Raw genomic sequence first — 22,591 nt, 5'->3', positions numbered from 1 at the left:
TGGTTAACTGGCAAATACTCCTCACTGGTTGTTCTATATACTGTATACACATGACTACTGATTTGGATGAAGAGTAGCTGGTATGCTGTAACACTAGTTAGACGTCCAAATTCTCTACCTTTCTTCCAAAGTGTGCACTGCCAAATTGGATGCTCTTCCCTAATGCATTTAAAAGCATGATCGAAAAAGTATATTAAATCATTTACCTAATTGCGCATGTGGGTTGATTCCAAAAGCAAGAAAATCCTTTGAGGGCCTAATTCCAATCGGAATCAGATATCAGTCTGGACCCCACAAGAAAGCATTTTATGGGCCTGATATAGCTCCCATGGGTTTGAGACCCCTGGGTTAAAGGGAGTTTCCACCGTATTCTTTGCCACAGTCTTTTCCTTTTAAATCCGTGAAGGCAACTGAACACAAGGCAGCAGGGTAGAGAATTGGGACGCAACATGGGCTGGCTAGATGCTACCAAAAATGGAGTGAACGAATGCCAGACTGGGCCAGTTGCTGTTTTCGTGAGGCGGAACACCTTGGCAAGGATAGACACACAGGTTTGTGACAGGCAAACTACTGGGGCTAGGTCATGTCATGTGTCGTAAAAAACACCAATGGAGCAGACATCATTTGTGGAAAATGTGCAACATTATTATAACGTTTTTTAAAATGCATTGTCCAATGTTGCATTTTAGCTTACAGCAGCGGTGGCCAACTCTCCTCCTGTGCAGTTGGCCACCACTGCAGGATGTTATTCTAGCCCTTCTTTAACAAGTTTATTCTGCTAACCGTTGGGAAACTCAATCAGCTGGGTTAGTGTCAGGCTAGAGCAAAGGCCTTCATACACATAGGTTGCTTTCCAGACCAACTGCATTGCAGATGTTGCATTGGTTGTGTGCCACGTCACTGACTGCGCAGTTAAGCATCAGATTTCTATATCATATGATGTGGATAGCTGACATGTTAAACACCCATCCAAGCGTTCTGAGATCTGGCATGCATCTGAAATGTAGTCAGCCTGGAACATGGCCAATAGCTCTCACCTCATCTCACAGAATGCTTGTCTGATGTTCTGCTTCTGCAGCAGGGATGAAGAAGCTGGATGCCGTCCGGGAGAAAGCAGGCCCACTCCGCTCCAACCAGGGGCCCTATAAGCAGATGCTACCTCCACCCTCCACCTCAGGCTACAAAAGAGGTAAGATCCGGGTCAAGGCCAGTAGGCACAGAACAGTAAAGGCTTTGAAGCGTATTGAACCTAATTTTCGATTACATTTCAAAACTTTTAAAATCGTTGTACTTCCGGGTGCCCTGAAGAACATGACCCAGGCCCCTTTGGCCTTAGATGAAATACAGTGGGGAGAACAAGTATTTGATACACTGCGAATTTTGCAGGGTTTCCTACTTACTAGCCAGTCTCCAGACCTGAACCCAATGGGAAATCTTTGGAGGGAGCTTTTCTGATGTATCAAATACTTATGTCATGCAATAAAATGCTAATTAATTACTTAAAAATCATACAATGTGATTTTCTAGATTTTTGTTTTAGATTCCGTCTCTCACAGTTGAAGTGTACCTATGATAAAAATTACAGACCTCTACATGCATTGTAAGTAGGAAAACCTGCAAAATCGGCAGTGTGTCAAATACTTGTTCTCCCCACTGTATGTCAGGGCCCCAAGGCAAATTGGCAGAGGAAGACAACTAAGATTTCAAAAAATATATAAAAAAATAAAAATAACAGCAGTGTTTTTAAACCTTTTTTGTGGTATACTTAATGATTTTAAATGTTTTGTATCCACATTGTGTGGTTGAATTGTGTTTTTAAATTGTACAATAAATCAAATCAAATCCAAAGAGCATGTGTTGTAACTCATGTGTTATCCCAATCCCAATATCCCTAGTGAAAGGCCCACCTGCTAGTCCCAACACATTCCGGGATCCTTCCAAGGAGACTTCCCAGAGGGTGGTAGAAGGGATAAAGAAAGAGGCCGAAAGAGGGCATCGAAAACTAGATCCACACAAAGGTAACATGCAGTACAGTGATTATTCTACTAACAAGGTAACGTTTTACTGTACTTTGAGGGGTACCTTGAAAAACAATGACGAGCGCTGATGACATGCATAAGAACCCGTATATTGTGTCCATAGTCTCTTTGTCGAAACAGTTTTAGCTTACAGTGGCAGTTAGAAATGACTATTCACTGAATCAGAGGCAGTTACTTGTCACTGACTACCACAAACTTAATGTTGCGTGTGATGAGTGAACTATACAACCAAACAGTGCTACAACCAAAGTCAATGTAAACTTGACTGTGTTAACCTGAATGTAGATTATTAAGATGCAACGGTTTTCTCCTCATGTGTGGTTGTATGATTTTTCACACTGTTTATAGCCACAAATTGTATTTACTATAATGTGATATGATGATGCGGTGCACCTCCAATAGATTGCCTGATGGGTCACTTGGATAATGTTTTGGTGCATTTGATTTTAGATGTGGCCCTGAAGAAAAGGGCAAACTAAGGGCAGCAATGGCCAATCTCCAAGAAAAGAGCATAACATCTGTCCTACACAGATAAAGTTGGCTCAGGGCAAACAGAACCATGCAAGATGGAAATAATTGGTTCCAGAGTGCTTCACCTCTTTCATTTTTTTTGTTTAGTTCTAATCCTAGCTTTTATTCTTACATTTTCAGTTCAGAGGTATGTTTTCTGATAAAGCTAAACAATGTGCGTTGCATTTTGCCAGTGTTTCCCAGAAGACCATGTGACATGTGTCCCAAAAGTGCAAGCTTATATGTAGATTGTTGGCCTAAATACATTTTACAATGCATTTTTACATTTTACATATGCACGCTTGACACACTAAAACAAAAATGCTGTTTCTTACATACAGTGGGGCAAAAAAGTATTTAGTCAGCCAGCACAGGAGATCTGCATGGAGGAATGGGCCAAAATACCAGCAACAGTATGTGAAAACCTTGTGAAGACTTACAGAAAATGTTTGACCTCTGTCATTGCCAACAAATGGTATATAACAAAGTATTTAGATAAACTTTTGTTATTGACCAAATACTTATTTTCCACCATAATTTGCAAATAAATTAATTAAAAATCCTACAATGTGATTTACTGGATTTTTTTTCCTCATTTTGTCTGTCATAGTTGAGGTTTACCTCAGGCCTCTCTCAGCTCTTTAAGTGGGAGAACTTGCACAATTGGTGGCTGACTAAATACTTTTTTGTCCCACTGTATGTAGGATCTTAATTTGATCACCCTGTTGCAGTAGAACTTTCCTGCAATCTGGGAAAATAAAAATGTGAAGTGTATTTGAGGTTTAGAATTTCTAAAGTTTGTAATTTCCACTTTGAAATTTCAGACTTGATCTGTCTTAATGTACCCCTACAAAAATGTCCATTAATTATAATTATTCACATTTCCTGCTGCTGCAGGATTATTGTCCTGCTGTAGCAAACTGGCACAAATGAAGATCCTATATCTGTATGTCACTTCCTGTTTAGATATGGCCTATGCCAGATCCCCTTCTGAGGGCGGGCTGAGGCAGCACGCCGACCAGAGGTTGCGAGGCGGGAGTGGCGCCCGGGCTGACAAGTTGTCATCCTCCCACCAGAACAGAGCTTCCCAGGACCCACGCTCTCAATCCGGTGCCCCTGGTGGACACAGTTGGAGACAGGAAACCTCCCCTGGTCGCCAAGAACAGGACGGCAGCCAGGATGCGTGGGAGAAGGATGGCGGGTCGGGAGCGGGCCGCAACAAAGTCAAGCCCTCCTGGAGGCCCATCCGGGAAGTTCTGAACGTGGACAGCGTCTTGAATGACCTTGAACGACGGCAACAACAGCAGCAGCACGGCGGCGGTGGTGGTAGCCCCCGGCTCTCTAAACCCTCCTGTCAGGAGAGGCCTCACGGCAGCGATCGGGACAACCGGGACTGGGAAAAAGAGCGGGAAAGGGATAAAGAGCGGGAACGGGAGCGTCTCAGGATAAGGGAAGAGCGCAAGCAGCAGAAGTGCTTGATGACGATTTACGAGGACGAGCAGCGGCAGGAGACAGAGAGCCACAGCTCCCTCGAATCGGAGGGCAGGGCAAGTGGGCACGGAGACCAGGGCGGTGGAGGGGGTGGGAGCAGAGGTGGGGGGAGGGCCAAGGGCGGGCCCAAAGCCCTGTTGCGCAGCGACACCTGGACAATCCAGAGGACTGAGTCGGGATACGAGAGCAGCGACCGGCTGAGCAGCGGCTCCACCAACCCTGACTCGCCCGGGGTAGACAGCTTTGCCGGGAAGGAGCAGCGGTTGACACCAGAGGTGCAGTCTCAGAGGTATGTGTGACAGACTAGGTTTGAACCCAGATCTAGAGACCGGGCTTTAGCCTGCTGAGCTAAAGCCTAGGAGCATAGGTTAGTGCCAGGTGTGCAGTCACAAAGGTGGACTTTGTTTACATGCAAGTCTCGTTTAATCGAGTTCGTAGTTTGACACCGAATAAACTTTCCTTATATTTGTTTACATAGATTTTTTGTCTTTCCAGGGGACCCATACGCTAATACAATGCATTTGACACTTTAAATATCACACAATGATAGTTGCACCACAATGTCCATCATAAGCTTCATCTCTTGGGGCATCACAACGATCTTACTCTCAAGAGTTGAAATCTTCTTATTTTTTTCAGCAGGGGTCAACTTCACCCAAACAGATGTGATTCAAAACCTGACGCTGTACACTCCTCTTTGCATCAAGGTAAGTGGATGTTCTGAGCTTTCAAGAGTGTGTTTTTAATATAGAAGTTGTTGTACAGATGTATGATCTTATTTTTATCACTCTTTTGTTTCTGAGAATTTTTCTGCAAAGCAGGAAAGGCAGATGGGCTTCATGATTTACATAAATTCACTGAAAACATGCAAACATGAAAACATGGTTATATTAACCGTATTGCACTTTTCATGTTGCCCAATTTTGGCCGGCTAATAGCCTAACCACTAATATAGCCTAACCACCGATCAAGCAACATGCTGCAGGATTATTTTTACTGTTCCAATTAAGATCCTACAGCTGTAGTACTGTATGTAGTGAAGGTTCATCAATTGTAGTTTAAACTGAAAAACTGTCATGTTCTCTCTAAGGGACAGTTAAAAAATGTACTGGGGTGGGAGGGCTGCTCCAAAACAGGGGAGTACGTTTTTTCCCTGATTTACAGTCACCATTTTGCAGGTTTTCATGATTTATTTCAGCCTTTATTTCTTTCATCACATTCCCAGTGGGTCAGAGGTTTGCATACATTCAATTAGTATTTGGTAGCATTGCCTTTAAATTGTTTAACTTGGATCAAACGTTTCAGGTAGCCTTCCACAAGCTTCCCACAATAAGTTGGGTGAATTTTGGCCCATTCCTCCTGACAGAGCTGGTGTAACTGAGTCATGTTTGTAGGCCTCCTTGCTCGCACACGCTTTTTCAGTTCTGCCCACACATTTTCTATAGGATTGAGGTTAGGGATTTGTGATGCCCACTCCAATACCTTGACTTTGTTGTCCATTTTGCCACAACTTTAGAAGTATGTTTGGGGTCATTGTCCATTTGGAAGACCCATTTGCGACCAAGCTTTAACTTCCAGACTGATGTCGTGAGATGTTGCTTCAATATATCCACATAATTTCCCTCCCCCATGATGCCATCTATTTTGTGAAGTGCACCAGTCCCTCTTGCAGCAAAGCACCCCCACAACATGATGCTGCCACCCCCATGCTTCACGATTGGGATGTTGTTCTTCAGCTTTGCAAGCCTCCCCCCTTATCCTCCAAACATATCAATGGTCATTATGGCCAAACAGTTCTATTTTTGTTTCATCAGACCAGAGGACATTTCTCCAAAAAGTATGATCTTTGTCGCCATGTGCAGTTGCAAACCGTAGTCTGGCTTTTATATGGTGGTTTTGGAGTAGTGGCTTCTTCCTTGCTGAGCGGCCTTTCGGGTTATATCGATGTAGGACTCGTTTTACTGTGGATATAGATACTTTTGTACCTGTTTCCGCCACATTCAAATAATATTACAAAAAATATTTATATTCATGAAATCACAAGTGCAATATTGCAAAACACAGCTTAGCCTTTTGTTAATCCACCTGTCGTGTCAGATTTTGAAAATATGCTTTACAGCGAAAGCAATCCAAGCGTTTGTGTAAGTTTATCGATCGCTCGACAAAACATTATGAACACCTAGCATCAAGTAGCTTGGTCACGAAAATCAGAAAAGCAATCAAATTAATAATTTACCTTTGATGATCTTCGGATGTTTTCACTCACGAGACTCCCAGTTACACAATAAATGTTCCTTTTGTTCCATAAAGATTATTTTTATATCCAAAATACCTTAGTTTGTTTGGCACGTTATGTTCATAAATCCACAGGAAAGAGCGGTCACGACAACGCAGATGAAAATTCCAAATAGTATCCGTAACATATAATCAATCCTTAGGTTGTTTTTAAAATATATAATCGATAATATATCAACCGCAACTGTATTTTTCAGTAGGAGAGGGAGAGACAATGGCTGCCCAAACTCTGTTGCGCTTACAAAACGCTGTTGGCACCCAGCCATACAATGACACGATGTTATCGTTCTCGCTCATTTTTCAAAATAAAAGCCCAAAACTATGTCTAACGACTGTTGACACCTTGAGGAAGCGATAGGAAAAGGAATCTGGTTGATATCCCTTTAAATGGAGCAAAGGCAGGCTATGGAACATGGAGTTTTCAAAATAGAAGCCACTTTCTGGTTTGATTTTCCTCAGGGTTTCGCCTGCAATATTAGAATCACCTTTGGCAATGATGACAACTGTGAGTCTTTCTGAGTAAGTCTTTAAGAGCTTTGCACACCTGGATTGTACAATATTTGTATAATTATTTTTAAATATCTTCAAGCTCTGTCAAGTTGTTTGTTGATCATTGCTAGACAGCCATTTTCAGGTCTTGTCATAGATTTTCAAGTCAATTTAAGTCAAAACTGTAACTAGGCCACTCAGGAACATTCAATGTAGTCTTGGTAAGCAACTCCAGTGTATATTTGGCCTTTTGTTTTAATTTATTGTCCTACAGAAAGGTGCATTTGTCTCCCACTTTTGCCTATGCTTAGCTCTATTCCGTTACTTTTTTTCCTACAAACCTCCTTAGTCCTTTCCCATGACAAGCATACCCATAACATGATGCAGCCATATATAGAATATATGAAGAGTCAGTAATGTGTTCTGTTGGAGTTACCCCAAACATAACGCTTTGAATTCAGGACAGGAAGTTAATTTCTTTGCCACATTTTTTACAGTTTCACTTTAGTGCATTGTTTTAAACAGGATGCATTTTGAATATTTTTATTCTGTCATGTAGGTTATTATTGTGGAGTAACTACAATGTTGTTCCATCCTCAGTTTTCTCTGATCACAGCCATTAAGCTCTGTAACTGTTTTAAAGTTACCATTGCCCTCATGGTGAAATCTCTGAGAAGTTTCCTTCCTCTCCAGCAACTGAGTTAGGAAACCTTTACGGGATCGGTGTCCCTATACCGGGACGGTTGATGCTAACATGCGCTAACGTGTGCTAATGACGTTGTTAGTAAGAGCAAACTTTCCAGGAGATACTGTAGACATGTCTTATATGGGCCGAAAGCTTGAATGCTTGTTAATGTAACTGCACTGTCCAATTTACAATAGCTATTACAGTGAAAAAATACCATGCTATTGTCTGAGGAGAGTGCACAACAACAAAACACTTTTATCACTGCAACTGGTTTGATTACATTCACCTCTGAAGGTAAACAGTGTACTTACGTTCAGTAATCTTGCTCTGATTTGTCATCCTCAGGGTCCCAGAGATAAAATGTAGCATAGTTTTGTTTGATAAAATTATTTTTTATATTCAAATGTAGGAACTGGGTTCTACAGTTTCAACCCCTGCTGTCTCTTGCTCCACACCCACCCTGCCCGGCCATCTAGATTTATAAGCTAATGATCCGTCATGTATGACATTCCTGGGAGTGTGTAAACTTAAATGTTGTATTACCATAACATTTTTGTATGTTCTCTATAGTTATGTACTTGAAAATGTATCAATTGACCAATTCGGCACATTTGGGCAGACTTGATACAATATACTGTGCAGTATTGCAATGCTTCACTGGTTGAATCTGAAACTTTGCACACACGCACTGCTGCTAACTAGTGGCCAAAATCGAAATATCATCTAACCTGCAATATTATATTATGGCCTTTCTCTTGCATTTCAAAGATGATGGAAAAAAAATTGAAGACATGTTTTTTTGTTTGTATTATCTTTTACCAGATCAAATGTGTTATATTCTCCTACATTAATTTCCCATTTCCACAAACTTCAAAGTGTTTCCTTTCAAATGGTATCAATAATATGCATATCTTTGCTTCAGGTCCTGAGCTACAGGCAGTTAGATTTGGGTATGTCATTTTAGGTGAAAATTGTGGTGACTGGGTATATTTATACACCATCCAAAGTGTAATTAGTAACTTCACCATCTTCAAAGGGATTTTCGATATCTGCTTTTTTTTGTTTTACCCATCTACCAATAGGTGCCCTTCTTTCCAAGGCATTGGAAAACCTCCCTCGTCTTTGTGGTTGAATCTGTGTAAGAAATTCACTGCTCAACTGAAGGACCTTACAGATATTTGTATGTGTGGGGTACAGAAATGAGGTAGTCATTCAAAAATCATGTTAAACACTATGACTTGTTAAGAAAATGTTTACTCCTGAACATATTTAGGCTTGCCATAATAAAGGGGTTGAATACTTATTGAGTCAAGACATTTCAGCTTTTAATTTTTACAAAAGCTTTTCATTTTTACAAACATAATTCCACTTTGACATTTGGGTTATTGTGTGTAGGCCAGTGACACAAAGTCTCAATTTAATCATTTTTAAATTCAGGCTGTAATTACTACAACATTTTGAAAAAGTCAAGGGGTGTGAATACTTTCTCTAGGAACTGTCTATTTTTAAATGACATTCTTAGAATGTTCTTTGAACGTTAGTAATGTTTTTTTGTGTTTTTTATGGAAAGTGTTCTTATTGTGACTTAATATATATCACCATCAGGAAACCTGCAGAAAATAATATCCTGGAGTACTGAAATTCCCACAGAGGAATGTTGTTTCTTAATGTTCTGAGAACATGACTTTAAATAGGACCATGAGGAAACCTGTAGAAAATGTTCTGCTGAAGTACTGAAATTCCAACAGAATGACATTGTTTCTTAATGGTCTCGGAACAATTTGAGAACATTACTATAAATAGAACAATGGGGAAACCTGTAGGAAACGTTATGCTGAAGTACTGAATTCCCACCTAAGAAACATATGGTTCTCAGAATGTTACACCACATGACCAAAGGTATGTGGACACTTGCTCATCGAACATCTCATTGCAAAATCATGGGCATTAATATGGAATTGGTCCCCCTTTTTCTGCTATAACAGCCTCCACTCTTCTGGTAAGGCTTTCCACTAGATGTTGAAAAATTGCTACGGGACTTGCTTCCATTCACCCATAAGAGAATTAGTGAGGTCAAGCACTGATGTTGGTCGATTAGGCCTGGCTTGCAGTCGGCGTCCCAATTCATCCCAAAGGTGTTTGATGGGGTTGAGGTCAGGGCTCTGTGCAGGCCAGTGAAGTTCTTCTACATGATCTCGACAAACCATTTCTGTATGGACCTCGCTTTGTGCACGGGGGCATTGTCATGGTAAAATTGGAAAGGGCCTTCCTCAAACTGTTGGCACGTCTAGAATGTCATTGTATGCGGTAGTGTTAAGATTTCCCTTCACTGGAACCAAGGGGTCTAGCTTGAACCAGACCGTTATTCCACCTCCACCAAACTTTACAATTGGCACTATGCATTGGGTCAGATTCCAATAGTCCAATAGCGGCAAGCTTTACACCACTCCAGCCTACGCTTGGCATTGCGCATGGTGATCTTAGGCTTGTGTTCGGCTGCTCGGCCATGGAAACCCATTTCATGAAGCTCCTGGCAGCTTTTGTAGAGTTTAGAACTCGGTAGTGAGTGTTACAACCGAGGACATCTACCAGCTTCAGCGCTCAGTGGTCTCGTTCTGTGAGCTTGTGTGGCCTACCACTTAGTGGCTGAGCCTTTGTTGCTCCTAGACATTTCCACTTCACAATAATAGCACTTACAGTTGACTGGGGAAGCTCTTGCAGGACAGAAATGTCATGAAATGACTTGGTGGAAAGGTGGTAGCCTATGACAGTGCCACATTGAAAGTCACTGAGTTCTTCAGTAAGGCCATTCTACTTCCAATGTTTGTCAATGGAGATTGTGTGCTCAGTTTTATTCACCTGTCAGTAACGGGTGTTGCTGAAATAGCCAAATCCACTCATTTGAAGGGGTGTCCAAATACTTTTCTATATATAGTGTATGTGCTACAGTAGCTGGGTATCCTGCACCATTCCCAGAATGTTTTGGGAAGGTTGTATGCAAAATAACCATAGGACAACCACGCACTCACCAAGCTCTAAGAAACATATGGTTCTCAGAACATTATGTGCTAGCTGGGTAGTCTACCAGTCAACTGTCTATACTGCCTTCTATCCATAGTGACAATCGTGGTAGGTGAATATTTTGTCAAGATCTGCAATAGGTTAACTATCAATCACACCACACAAAAATATATTCAATTGAGTAAAATTCTACTCTGGGCTGTAAATTGTAATGGTGCAAAAGCCCTGTTATTTGAATGTTTCATTCCATTCATTCCATTAGGATCAGTTGTGGGTCTACTCAGGACAGATTATAGAAAGGCACAGTAGCGGGACAGTCTGGCTGTATATTTACTTCTGATACTAATGCGCTGTCTGTTGCCGATCATCATTCTCTGAAGTCGTCCTATATAGTGTCCACATAGGCCTATGCTCCCAGCAGGCCCATTATTCAGGAAAGTTGTCACGCCTGCTCACGCTCCCCCTTTCTGGCGCTCGGCCCACCATTACGCACACCTGTCACCATCGTTACGCGCATCAGCGCTTCATGGGAATCACCTGGACTCTATTGCTTTATTGATTGCCTCCCCTATATCTGTCACTTCCTCATTCTCATTGTCTGCATTAATGTTGTTTTTTCCCCCCTGTCCAGACGCTGTTCTTGTTTTGTTTTTTGTCCGTGTATCTATTAAATCACTTCCTGTACTTGCTTCTCATCTCCCAGTGTCTGTCCTCACAAAAATATAACAAGTGTTCTGCCTCCGATCCGAGCGGATATTCTTTGACCTAGAACCTAACGCTTCAATATAGCCTAAATATTTGTAATTTCACTTTTTAAATGTATTACCTTTTATGTGTGGCATAAACACAACTAGTCACAGTGTTTTAATCTGATTAGGCCACTTCAAAAGTCTCCCGTCGGCTATCTTATCACGTTCATACACTCCACTTGAATATAATTCCATTATCCAAACTGCTTAACTGCTATTCGATTAATGTAAAGAGACAACTGTTACAAAACACACACAAAATGTCATGACATTTGGAGATTGTCAAACCAAGCCTTCGATATTGATTAGGGAGGGATGTATTTTCTGTTTTTTCGAGACTGACATACTCTACTTGGTTGTGGTGTTGAAGACACAAACCATGATGATGAGTGCTTGAAGTTGGTAATCGGTATGCAGTTATTTCTTGCTTATTGGTTGTGTGGTGCATTGGCATAGAAACCTGTTGGTGGAAAATTCATTTCATATATTTTATATCATTATAAATAACATTTTGAAAATATGATTCCCCCTACAGTAGCTGATCATTGTCTGCAGTTGGCTCTTGTCGTAGTGTTAAGATACAGGCAGGGAGAGTGAGCTTATCTGTGGTGGTCGGCGAACCCTCAACCTTCTAAAGACGATATCCACGTTTTATAAACACAAGGTTGCTACAGTTATTGTTGTTTATGTTGGTAATAATTATTTTGTATTTAATTTTATGAGGTGGATTGTGTGCAGAACATTTTACAGTGCAAGGGGAGGGTCATGTGAAAATATTTTTTTCGTATTTCAAACTGTCCCTAAAGAGTTGCATTCATAACAAATCTCTCAGAACACTTAAAACAAGGTTTATTCTTGCAAAGATCTAGCATTATAACTGCAAAATCATAGTAATAGTTCTAAGACAATACAATACATAATGTATCTTCTATCTATTGTGATGGAAATGTTTTACTTCATTTCCATCACACTATCATAGTTCAACCCTTGATAAAATGTTCAAACTGTATTATAAGATGACTTTGTATTTACATCCGAGCAAAGACAAAATCCTCAGTGTTTTGAAAAGAGATATATCAGTATTATCTTCCCCTCCCCCATACCAATGTTTCAGGGAAACATAGGCTTTAAAAAAGAAGGAAAAGCAGATTAAGGGACTTTTCATTTTGATCCCCTGATTTAATGGCGCTAGATTATGGCCAACTGAATATGGGGCCATAGGCCCTAAACGCAAAGGATTTTTGTCATGATTGCACAGCCCTGGTGAGTCATGCAAGACCATGCCCTTCAAATCTCTTACGTTCTAATCTGCACTAGCTATTTAAAAAACAAGACGATTTCCGAGAAGAAAACGCTAAATAAACCTAGCGTGGAAATAGATTTTGAGCCGAGCTAACAAATGGCCAACTGTTGCTACTGTAAATAGCAATACTGTAAGTGTCACATCAAAATATATCAGACATGTGTAGTGTACAGTAGGATATGTGTTGTGTAGTACTGTAGGTTTCTAACTATTTTCCACACGGAGAATGAGGCTAGGCAAAATATAAAAATGCAGTAACATCCTGACTATAATTTGTTGTTGTCATGTTGAGAGCTTGATCTTATTATTGAGGGGCCAGAGTATGGCATTTTAGTTACGTTTTATCCTGTGTGTGTTCAGAGGCTAAAGAGGACATTTTAGTCACAGAAAAAAAAAATGAAAACACAGTATGGGGTGAATAAATGTAAAACAGAATGTCATTTTGGATTGTGCGCTGGTTGTCTGTATGTCTCTAGAATGTCCACCTGTTGATTTAACCTGTTCACCCACAAAGCCCCTCCACATTCATTAATCTGACAGTAATCCCCAAATGCTTGTTCAGATGCCGCAGCTGGACTTGACTGTTTCCATTTTAGTCATATGTTAGCTTGTGTGTAGAGCACTGTGTGCTCTAGTAGGATATGCTCCCCATAAAATATATAAAAGCTAAGCTATTGAAAGCTTTTATTGTAACTGAATCAAGTGAGTGCTGGCCCCTTTTTCAATTTTCATGTGATCGAGTGTTGACTGCAAGCACTCTTTCATTGTTTTATGCAAGAGCATAGAGTTGAACATGTTTTATCCCTTTACATGAATGGGTTAGCTTATAGCAATGCTTCCTTCTTACAGTCAAGCCTGTGTGAATCTAGAGCCAAACCGTCTCCCACAGCTTTTATCCTTGCATGGACCTCTAGGTTAGTGGGGGGAAAAAAGACGCTTCTATTTTTAAAGTGGATGAATTTAGCATGCATACTGCCTCCTGCTGTGCTGGCCCGTCTGCCGATTGGTCGATCCGGTGGCAGGGACAATGGCGGTGGAGATCAACACTGTGCTGCCACCGTGCTTCAGAAAAACAGAAATGCTTTTACTCTCCCAACTCACCGGCACTGTGAGAGAAATAGGCTATCTCCCTGAAAATAGGCCATTCCCTATTTCTCTCTCTCTCTCTCTCTCTCTCTCTCTCTCTCTCTCTCTCTCTCTCTCTCTCTCTCTCTCTCTCTCGCTCTTTCTCTCTTTCTCTCTCTGTTTCTGTCTGTCTACCTGCCTGTCCATCCCTTTCTCTCTTTCTTTCTCTGTTTCTGTCTGTCTACCTGCCTGTCCATCCCTTTCTTTCCTTCTCTCTCTGTTTCTGTCTGTCTACCTGCCTGTCCATCCCTTTCTCTCTTTCTCTCTCTGTTTCTGTCTGTCTACCTGCCTGTCCATCCCTTTCTTTCTTTCTCTCTCTGTTTCTGTCTGTCTACCTGCCTGTCCATCCCTTTCTTTCTTTCTCTCTCTGTTTCTGTCTGTCTACCTGCCTGTCCATCCCTTTCTTTCTTTCTCTCTCTGTTTCTGTCTGTCTACTTGCCTGTCCATCCCTTTCTCTCTTTCTTTCTCTGTTTCTGTCTGTCTACCTGCCTGTCCATCCCTTTCTCTCTTTCTCTCTCTGTTTCTGTCTGTCTACCTGCCTGTCCATCCCTTTCTCTCTTTCTTTCTCTGTTTCTGTCTGTCTACCTGCCTGTCCATCCCTTTCTCTCTTTCTCTCTCTGTTTCTGTCTGTCTACCTGCCTGTCCATCCCTTTCTCTCTTTCTCTCTCTGTTTCTGTCTGTCTACCTGCCTGTCCATCCCTTTCTCTCTTTCTTTCTCTGTTTCTGTCTGTCTACCTGCCTGTCCATCCCTTTCTCTCTTTCTCTCTCTGTTTCTGTCTGTCCATCTGCCTGTCCATCCTTTTCTCTCTTTCTCTCGCTTTCTCCCTCGCTCTAATGTCTCTCCTGTGTGTTTCTCTGTTTGTTATTTCTCTTCTCTGCGATTAGGTGTCAGTTTCTATCTGTCTCTAGAAAATGGAGGTTTAAATGAAAATGTCAAATACTTATTCCTAATTTAGAAATCATGAATAAATAGACCTGATTAACTGTTGATTGAATTTATTCAATATAATCACCCCCAAGTTGTATTACTTTTCCCTTTTGGACAAAATATCAAGATTTATTGTGGGGGGAAAACTATCCATACTTTATAAATAATGTAAATAAAGAACTCCATTAAATGTTGGTGGTTGCATGATTTTGGGGTTTCATTTGAATTTTGTCCTAAGCAGTGAGTCAGCTTTGTCTATTTGTTTTCTAGGCAAACATCAACTGACAACTCAGGGAAAGAACTGCGACCATCAAGTTTCACATCTCCTGAAAAGTAGTCCAAGTTCAAGGTAATGTACCAACTTGGATATTGTTATTGTTATTGATATGTTTAATGTTGTTAATTGTCAATGCGTACATCCATATTTTGTGCACTTAAAAAGTCTATTGTGTTCTATTCTATTGTATTCTATTCTACAGGCGAAAATGTAGATACAGCTCTGGCAGTTCTAAGAAAGGAGCAGGTCTAGAGAGGGACGCTAGCTCCTCAGACAACAGGAGTAGTCACATGATGGGATCGCCAGAGATGAGTAACAACAACAGAGGTGGTCACCATGGCGACAGCCCCGCCGTGCGGCGCTTGGGTAAAACCAGTAGCTCGGAGTGGAACAGCTCTGACGACCTGGCTGGAAATCTCTCGGAACCAGAGGACAGTGCCTACCGCTCCAGCAACATCAAGCCCCCTCTGTCCGAGTCTCCCTGCCCCTGTCCCCCCCACCACCTGGCCTTCCACCAACCCCCCCATATCGAACTGGAAGAACCCTCATCTCAACATCAGCCTTCCATGCCGTCACTGCCTCACCCTAAAGCCGCCCAGCGAGCTTCCCCTCACCAGGGGGATGTTGGCCGCCATTGCTTCCGTCCCAGGCTACTCCAAGAGCCCTCCCAGACCAGCCCCCGGCCCAGCGTCCGGCCCACCCCGGCCTCACATACCCCCAGCCCCAACCAGAGGTCGGAATCCAATGGCCCTCTGCAGAGGCCCTCGTCGAGTGCCAGCTCCAAGTCGGGCTCGGACCCAGAGAGGAGCAACCCGTCGTCGGGCGAAAGCGAGGAGAGGCTCCCCATCTGCAGGCCACCTGGAGCCGAGTCAGCGGTAGCCCAAGGGGTTTCCCTCACCACGTACTTCAGCGTGGACAATTGCATGACAGACACATACAGACTTAAGTACCATCACCAGCGACCCCTCCTACTCTCAGCTATCATGCCCAAAGCACCAACGGAGCCCGGAGAACACCCCAGCCACCACCTGCACCCCGCAAACACACACTCCATGCTAGACCCACCCAAAACCCGGCCTGATGCAGGTAAGCTTGGACAGTCACAGCAGCTTGTAAAAACACCTACGGGCAGTCATGTACAGTAAGTACACTGTTCCAAAACGAGTGATCGCAACAGTAAACTTACAACTCTAATTAGAAATATAAAGCATCCAAATATTTTAAATGCTGGCATCTGCCCAAAATTAGCTTTGACGTTTATCTGTAAAAAAAAATATATATATATATATATATTTTTTTTTCATGTGTGTTTTTGCATTGAGTTCATCTATATCTATATTGTTTTATTTTTTCCACAAAAACAGGCCATAACAGCAATAAGCCCACTGCAAAATGGAACCCAGTGACAGCCAAAGGACTGGATGAGCGTGGCTATTTGTGACGATATTACCTGGTAAGTGATACACTGTGACCTTTCAGGAATTGCCATGCGTCACAGTTCCTCTTATCAGCACCTTTTTGATGGCTCCGCGACCAGATCCTTTTATGCATACAGATGCAGTTTATTTTGTGCATTACAGCATGACATGCTGCACTCGCCTGGGTCAAAATCAGTGAGAGAAGGGCAGGCACAAATTAATTTCATTTCACTGGTGATGATGAGGACACATTCATTTAATGCAGTAAAAAATCTCTCTCTATATATTTACATATATGTATACATATATAAATGTATATATGGTTATGGATGTGTCACTGCAACCTTAAAGGTCCTCAATGATGTCACCATTGCCCTTGAGTCGAAGCAACATTGTGCTGCTATTTTTATTGACTTTATTGGCGAAGGAGTATTGATGTCTCTGAGGGGTCTTTGGCCTGGTTTGCTAACTACCTCTCTCAAAGAGTGCAGTGTATAAAGTGAGAAGATCTGCTGTCTCAGCCACTGCCTGTCACCAAGTGAGTACTCCAAGGCTCAATCCCAGGCCCCACGCTTTTCTCAACTTACATCAATAACATAGCTCAGGCAGTAGGAAGCTCTCTCATCCATTTATATGCAGATGATACAGTCTTATACTCAGCTAGCCCCTCCCCGGATTTTGTGCTAAATGCTCTACAACAAAGCTTTCTTAGTGTCCAACAAGCTTTCTCTACCCTTAACCTTGTTCTGAACACCTCCAAAACAAAGGTCATGTGGTTTGGTAAGAAGAATGCCCCTCTTCCCACAGGTGTTATTACTACCTCTGAGGGTTTAGAGCTTGAGGTAGTCACCTCATACTAGTACTTGGGAGAATGGCTAGACGGTGCACTGTCCTTCTCAGCACATATCAAAGGCTAAAGTTAAATCTAGACTTGGTTTCTTCTATCGAAATCGCTCCTCTTTCACCCTAACTGCCAAACTAACCCTGATTCAGATGACTATCCTTCCCATGCTAGATTACGGAGACATAATTTATAGATCGGCAGGTAAGGGTGCTCTCGAGCGGCTAGATGTTCTTTACCATTCGGCCATCAGATTTGCCACCAAAGCTCCTTATAGGACACATCACTGCAGTCTATACTCCTCTGTAAACTGGTCATTTCTGTATACCTGTCGCAAGACCCACTGGTTGATGATTATTTATAAAACCCCCTTAGGTCTCACTCCCTCCTATCTGAGATATCTTCTGCAGCCCTCATCCTCCACATACAACACCCGTTCTGCCAGTCACATTCTGTTAAAGGTCCCCAAAGCACACACATCCCTGAGTTCGCTGCAGCTAACGACTGGAACGAACTGCAACAAACACTCAAACTGGACAGTTTTATCTCAATCGCTTCATTCAAAGACTCAATCATGGACACTCTTAATGACAGTTGTGGCTGCTTTGTGTGATGTATTGTTGTCTCTACCTTCTTGACCATTGTGCTGTTGACTGTGCCCAATAATGTTTGTACAATCTTTTGTGCTGCTACCATGTTGTTGTTATGTTGTGTTGCTACCATGCTGTGGTGTCATGTGTTGCTGCCTTGCTATGTTGTTGTCTTAGGTCTATCTTGTTGTGATGTGTGTTTTGTCCTATATTTATATTGTATTGATTTTATTCCCAGGCCCCCGTTCCCGCAGGAGGCCTTTTGCCTTTTGGTAGGCCATCATTGTAAATAAGACTTGCCTAGTTAAATACAATAAATAAATATATTAATCTGTATACTAGAATTGAAGCTGTTTAATACCACTACTCAGGACAAGCACTGACTTTGCTACTTATTGAGGAAATGTTTGCTGACAGTAACAATGTTTCCATCCACAGCTGTGATGGGAGCAGTTTCGATACAATTCTATAAATGCCGACCGATAATGTGTTTGTTCGAAGTGTGAATTTTTGTGTCTGTAAAATGTCGGTGGAAAAGCCTTTATACACATATATTGATATAATAACCATCGTATCGAAGTAAACTTGGAGTCACGCGATGACATGCTGTGTGGTCCTCCCACTACGACTCGGTAAACCAAAAGAGTTTAGGCTATATATAATAAGTTATGATGAACTTCTTGATGCTCCTTTACAATAAATATCGAAGGTCTTATTCTGGTGACATGATGATTGACATTTGACAAATAAAATATTCTAGCTAAATTTTAGTTTGAGAAAAGTTAATTTTGCCCATTTTAATGGAAATCTATTACTGTAAGGTACTTAATTGTTACCCAGAAACGAGTAAATATTTATATACAGTGCCTTGCGAAAGTATTCGGCCCCCTTGAACTTTGCGACCTTTTGCCACATTTCAGGCTTCAAACATAAAGATAGAAAACTGTATTTTTTTGTGAAGAATCAACAACAAGTGGGACACAATCATGAAGTGGAACAATATTTATTGGATATTTCAAACTTTTTTAACAAATCAAAAACTGAAAAATTGGGCGCGCAAAATTATTCAGCCCCTTTACTTTCAGTGCAGCAAACTCTCTCCAGAAGTTCAGTGAGGATCTCTGAATGATCCAATGTTGACCTAAATGACTAATGATGATAAATACAATCCACCTGTGTGTAATCAAGTCTCCGTATAAATGCACCTGCACTGTGATAGTCTCAGAGGTCCGTTAAAAGCGCAGAGAGCACCATGAAGAACAACGAACACACCAGGCAGGTCCGAGATACTGTTGTGAAGAAGTTTAAAGTCGGATTTGGATACAAAAAGATTTCCCAAGCTTTAAACATCCCAAGGAGCACTGTGCAAGCGATAATATTGAAATGGAAGGAGTATCAGACCCCTGCAAATCTACCAAGACCTGGCCGTCCCTCTAAACTTTCAGCTCATACAAGGAGAAGACTGATCAGAGATGCAGCCAAGAGGCCCATGATCACTCTGGATGAACTGCAGAGATCAAATCAAATCAAATCAAATTTTATTTGTCACATACACATGGTTAGCAGATGTTAATGCGAGTGTAGCGAAATGCTTGTGCTTCTAGTTCCGACAATGCAGTAATAACAAGTAATCTAACTAACAATTCCAAAACTACTGTCTTGTACACAGTGTAAGGGGATAAGGAATATGTACATAAGGATATATGAATGAGTGATGGTACAGAGCAGCAAAGGCAAGATACAGTAGATGGTATCGAGTACAGTATGTACAAATGAGATGAGTATGTAAACAAAGTGGCATAGTTTAAAGTGGCTAGTGATACATGTATTACATAAGGATACAGTCGATGATATAGAGTACAGTATATACGTATGCATATGAGATGAATAATGTAGGGTAAGTAACATTATATAAGGTAGCATTGTTTAAAGTGGCTAGTGATATATTTACATCATTTCCCATCAATTCCCATTATTAAAGTGGCTGGAGTTGAGTCAGTGTCAGTGTGTTGGCAGCAGCCACTCAGTGTTAGTGGTGGCTGTTTAACAGTCTGATGGCCTTGAGATAGAAGCTGTTTTTCAGTCTCTCGGTCCCAGCTTTGATGCACCTGTACTGACCTCGCCTTCTGGATGATAGCCTGGTGAACAGGCAGTGGCTCGGGTGGTTGATGTCCTTGATGATCTTTATGGCCTTCCTGTGACATCGGGTGGTGTAGGTGTCCTGGAGGGCAGGTAGTTTGCCCCCGGTGATGCGTTGTGCAGACCTCACTACCCTCTGGAGAGCCTTACGGTTGAGGGCGGTGCAGTTGCCATACCAGGCGGTGATACAGCCCGCCAGGATGCTCTCGATTGTGCATCTGTAGAAGTTTGTGAGTGCTTTTGGTGACAAGCCAAATTTCTTCAGCCTCCTGAGGTTGAAGAGGCGCTGCTGCGCCTTCTTCACGATGCTGTCTGTGTGAGTGGACCAATTCAGTTTGTCTGTGATGTGTATGCCGAGGAACTTAAAACTTGCTACCCTCTCCACTACTGTTCCATCGATGTGGATAGGGGGGTGTTCCCTCTGCTGTTTCCTGAAGTCCACAATCATGTCCTTAGTTTTGTTGACGTTGAGTGTGAGGTTATTTTCCTGACACCACACTCCGAGGGCCCTCACCTCCTCCCTGTAGGCCGTCTCGTCGTTGTTGGTAATCAAGCCTACCACTGTTGTGTCGTCCGCAAACTTGATGATTGAGTTGGAGGCGTGCGTGGCCACGCAGTCGTGGGTGAACAGGGAGTACAGGAGAGGGCTCAGAACGCACCCTTGTGGGGCCCCAATGTTGAGGATCAGCGGGGGGGAGATGTTGTTGCCTACCCTCACCACCTGGGGGCGGCCCGTCAGGAAGTCCAGTACCCAGTTGCACAGGGCGGGGTCGAGACCCAGGGTCTCGAGCTTGATGACGAGCTTGGAGGGTACTATGGTGTTGAATGCCGAGCTGTAGTCGATGAACAGCATTCTCACATAGGTATTCCAGATGGGTTAGGGCAGTGTGCAGTGTGGTTGAGATTGCATCGTCTGTGGACCTATTTGGGCGGTAAGCAAATTGGAGTGGGTCTAGGGTGTCAGGTAGGGTGGAGGTGATATGGTCCTTGACTAGTCTCTCAAAGCACTTCATGATGACGGATGTGAGTGCTACGGGGCGGTAGTCGTTTAGCTCAGTTACCTTAGCTTTCTTGGGAACAGGAACAATGGTGGCCCTCTTGAAGCATGTGGGAACAGCAGACTGGTATAGGGATTGATTGAATATGTCCGTAAACACACCGGCCAGCTGGTCTGCGCATGCTCTGAGGGCGCGGCTGGGGATGCCGTCTGGGCCTGCAGCCTTGCGAGGGTTAACACGTTTAAATGTCTTACTCACCTCGGCTGCAGTGAAGGAGAGACCGCATGTTTTCGTTGCAGGCCGTGTCAGTGGCACTGTATTGTCCTCAAAGCGGGCAAAAAAGTTATTTAGTCTGCCTGGGAGCAAGACATCCTGGTCCGTGACTGGGCTGGATTTCTTCCTGTAGTCCGTGATTGACTGTAGACCCAGCCACATGCCTCTTGTGTCTGAGCCGTTGAATTGAGATTCTACTTTGTCTCTGTACTGGCGCTTAGCTTGTTTGATAGCCTTGCGGAGGGAATAGCTGCACTGTTTGTATTCGGTCATGTTACCAGACACCTTGCCCTGATTAAAAGCAGTGGTTCGCGCTCTCAGTTTCACACGAATGCTGCCATCAATCCACGGTTTCTGGTTAGGGAATGTTTTAATCGTTGCTATGGGAACGACATCTTCAACGCACGTTCTAATGAACTCGCACACCGAATCAGCGTATTCGTCAATGTTGTTATCTGACGCAATACGAAACATCTCCCAGTCCACGTGATGGAAGCAGTCTTGGAGTGTGGAGTCAGCTTGGTCGGACCAGCGTTGGACAGACCTCAGCGTGGGAGCCTCTTGTTTTAGTTTCTGTCTGTAGGCAGGGATCAACAAAATGGAGTCGTGGTCAGCTTTTCCGAAAGGGGGGCGGGGCAGGGCCTTATATGCGTCGCGGAAGTTAGAGTAACAATGATCCAAGGTCTTTCCAACCCTGGTTGCGCAATCGATATGCTGATCAAATTTAGGGAGTCTTGTTTTCAGATTAGCCTTGTTAAAATCCCCAGCTACAATGAATGCAGCCTCCGGATAAATCGTTTCCAGTTTGCAGAGAGTTAAATAAAGTTCGTTCAGAGCCATCGATGTGTCTGCTTGGGGGGGGATATATACGGCTGTGATTATAATCGAAGAGAATTCTCTTGGTAGATAATGCGGTCTACATTTGATTGTGAGGAATTCTAAATCAGGTGAACAGAAGGATTTGAGTTCCTGTATGTTTCTTTCATCACACCATGTCACGTTGGCCATGAGGCATACGCCCCCGCCCCTCTTCTTACCAGAAAGATGTTTGTTTCTGTCAGCGCGATGCGTGGAGAAACCCGTTGGCTGCACCGCTTCGGATAGAGTCTCTCCAGTGAGCCATGTTTCAGTGAAGCAAAGGACGTTACAGTCTCTGATGTCCCTCTGGAATGCTACCCTTGCTCGGATTTCATCAACCTTGTTGTCAAGAGACTGGACGTTGGCAAGAAGAATGCTAGGGAGTGGTGCACGGTGTGCCCGTCTCCGGAGTCTGACCAGAAGACCGCCTCGTTTCCCTCTCTTTCGGAGTCATTTTTTTGGGTCGCTGCATAGGATCCACTCCGTTGTCCTGTTTGTAAGGCAGAACACAGGATCTGCGTCGCGAAAAACATATTCTTGGTCGTACTGATGGTGAGTT

At 42.8% G+C, this 22,591-nt stretch overlaps 1 protein-coding gene across 2 annotated transcripts in view; it reads left to right on the top strand.

Moving 5' to 3' along the window:
• LOC110534297 (ubiquitin carboxyl-terminal hydrolase 53) overlaps nucleotides 1–22,591 on the top strand; it is a 55,670-nt gene that overhangs the window by 27,367 nt on the left and 5,712 nt on the right. Inside the window, exons 12-18 of one of the 2 annotated variants that reach the window (XM_021619071.3) lie at nucleotides 1,079–1,189; nucleotides 1,896–2,018; nucleotides 3,516–4,329; nucleotides 4,680–4,747; nucleotides 14,909–14,987; nucleotides 15,118–16,001; nucleotides 16,280–16,368. In XM_021619071.3, the coding sequence (XP_021474746.2) occupies nucleotides 1,079–1,189; nucleotides 1,896–2,018; nucleotides 3,516–4,329; nucleotides 4,680–4,747; nucleotides 14,909–14,987; nucleotides 15,118–16,001; nucleotides 16,280–16,356 (2,156 nt within the window). In that variant the 3' untranslated portion in view covers nucleotides 16,357–16,368. The remainder of the gene's footprint in view (nucleotides 1–1,078; nucleotides 1,190–1,895; nucleotides 2,019–3,515; nucleotides 4,330–4,679; nucleotides 4,748–14,908; nucleotides 14,988–15,117; nucleotides 16,002–16,279; nucleotides 16,369–22,591) is intronic. The other variant, XM_021619073.3, reaches the window with a different exon arrangement.

Source organism: Oncorhynchus mykiss, chromosome 10 (genome assembly GCF_057628025.1).
Source record: "Oncorhynchus mykiss isolate SJ-2025 chromosome 10, ASM5762802v1, whole genome shotgun sequence".
NCBI classification, from domain to species: Eukaryota; Metazoa; Chordata; class Actinopteri; order Salmoniformes; family Salmonidae; genus Oncorhynchus; species Oncorhynchus mykiss.
This window is presented reverse-complemented; position numbering and strand designations above follow the sequence as displayed.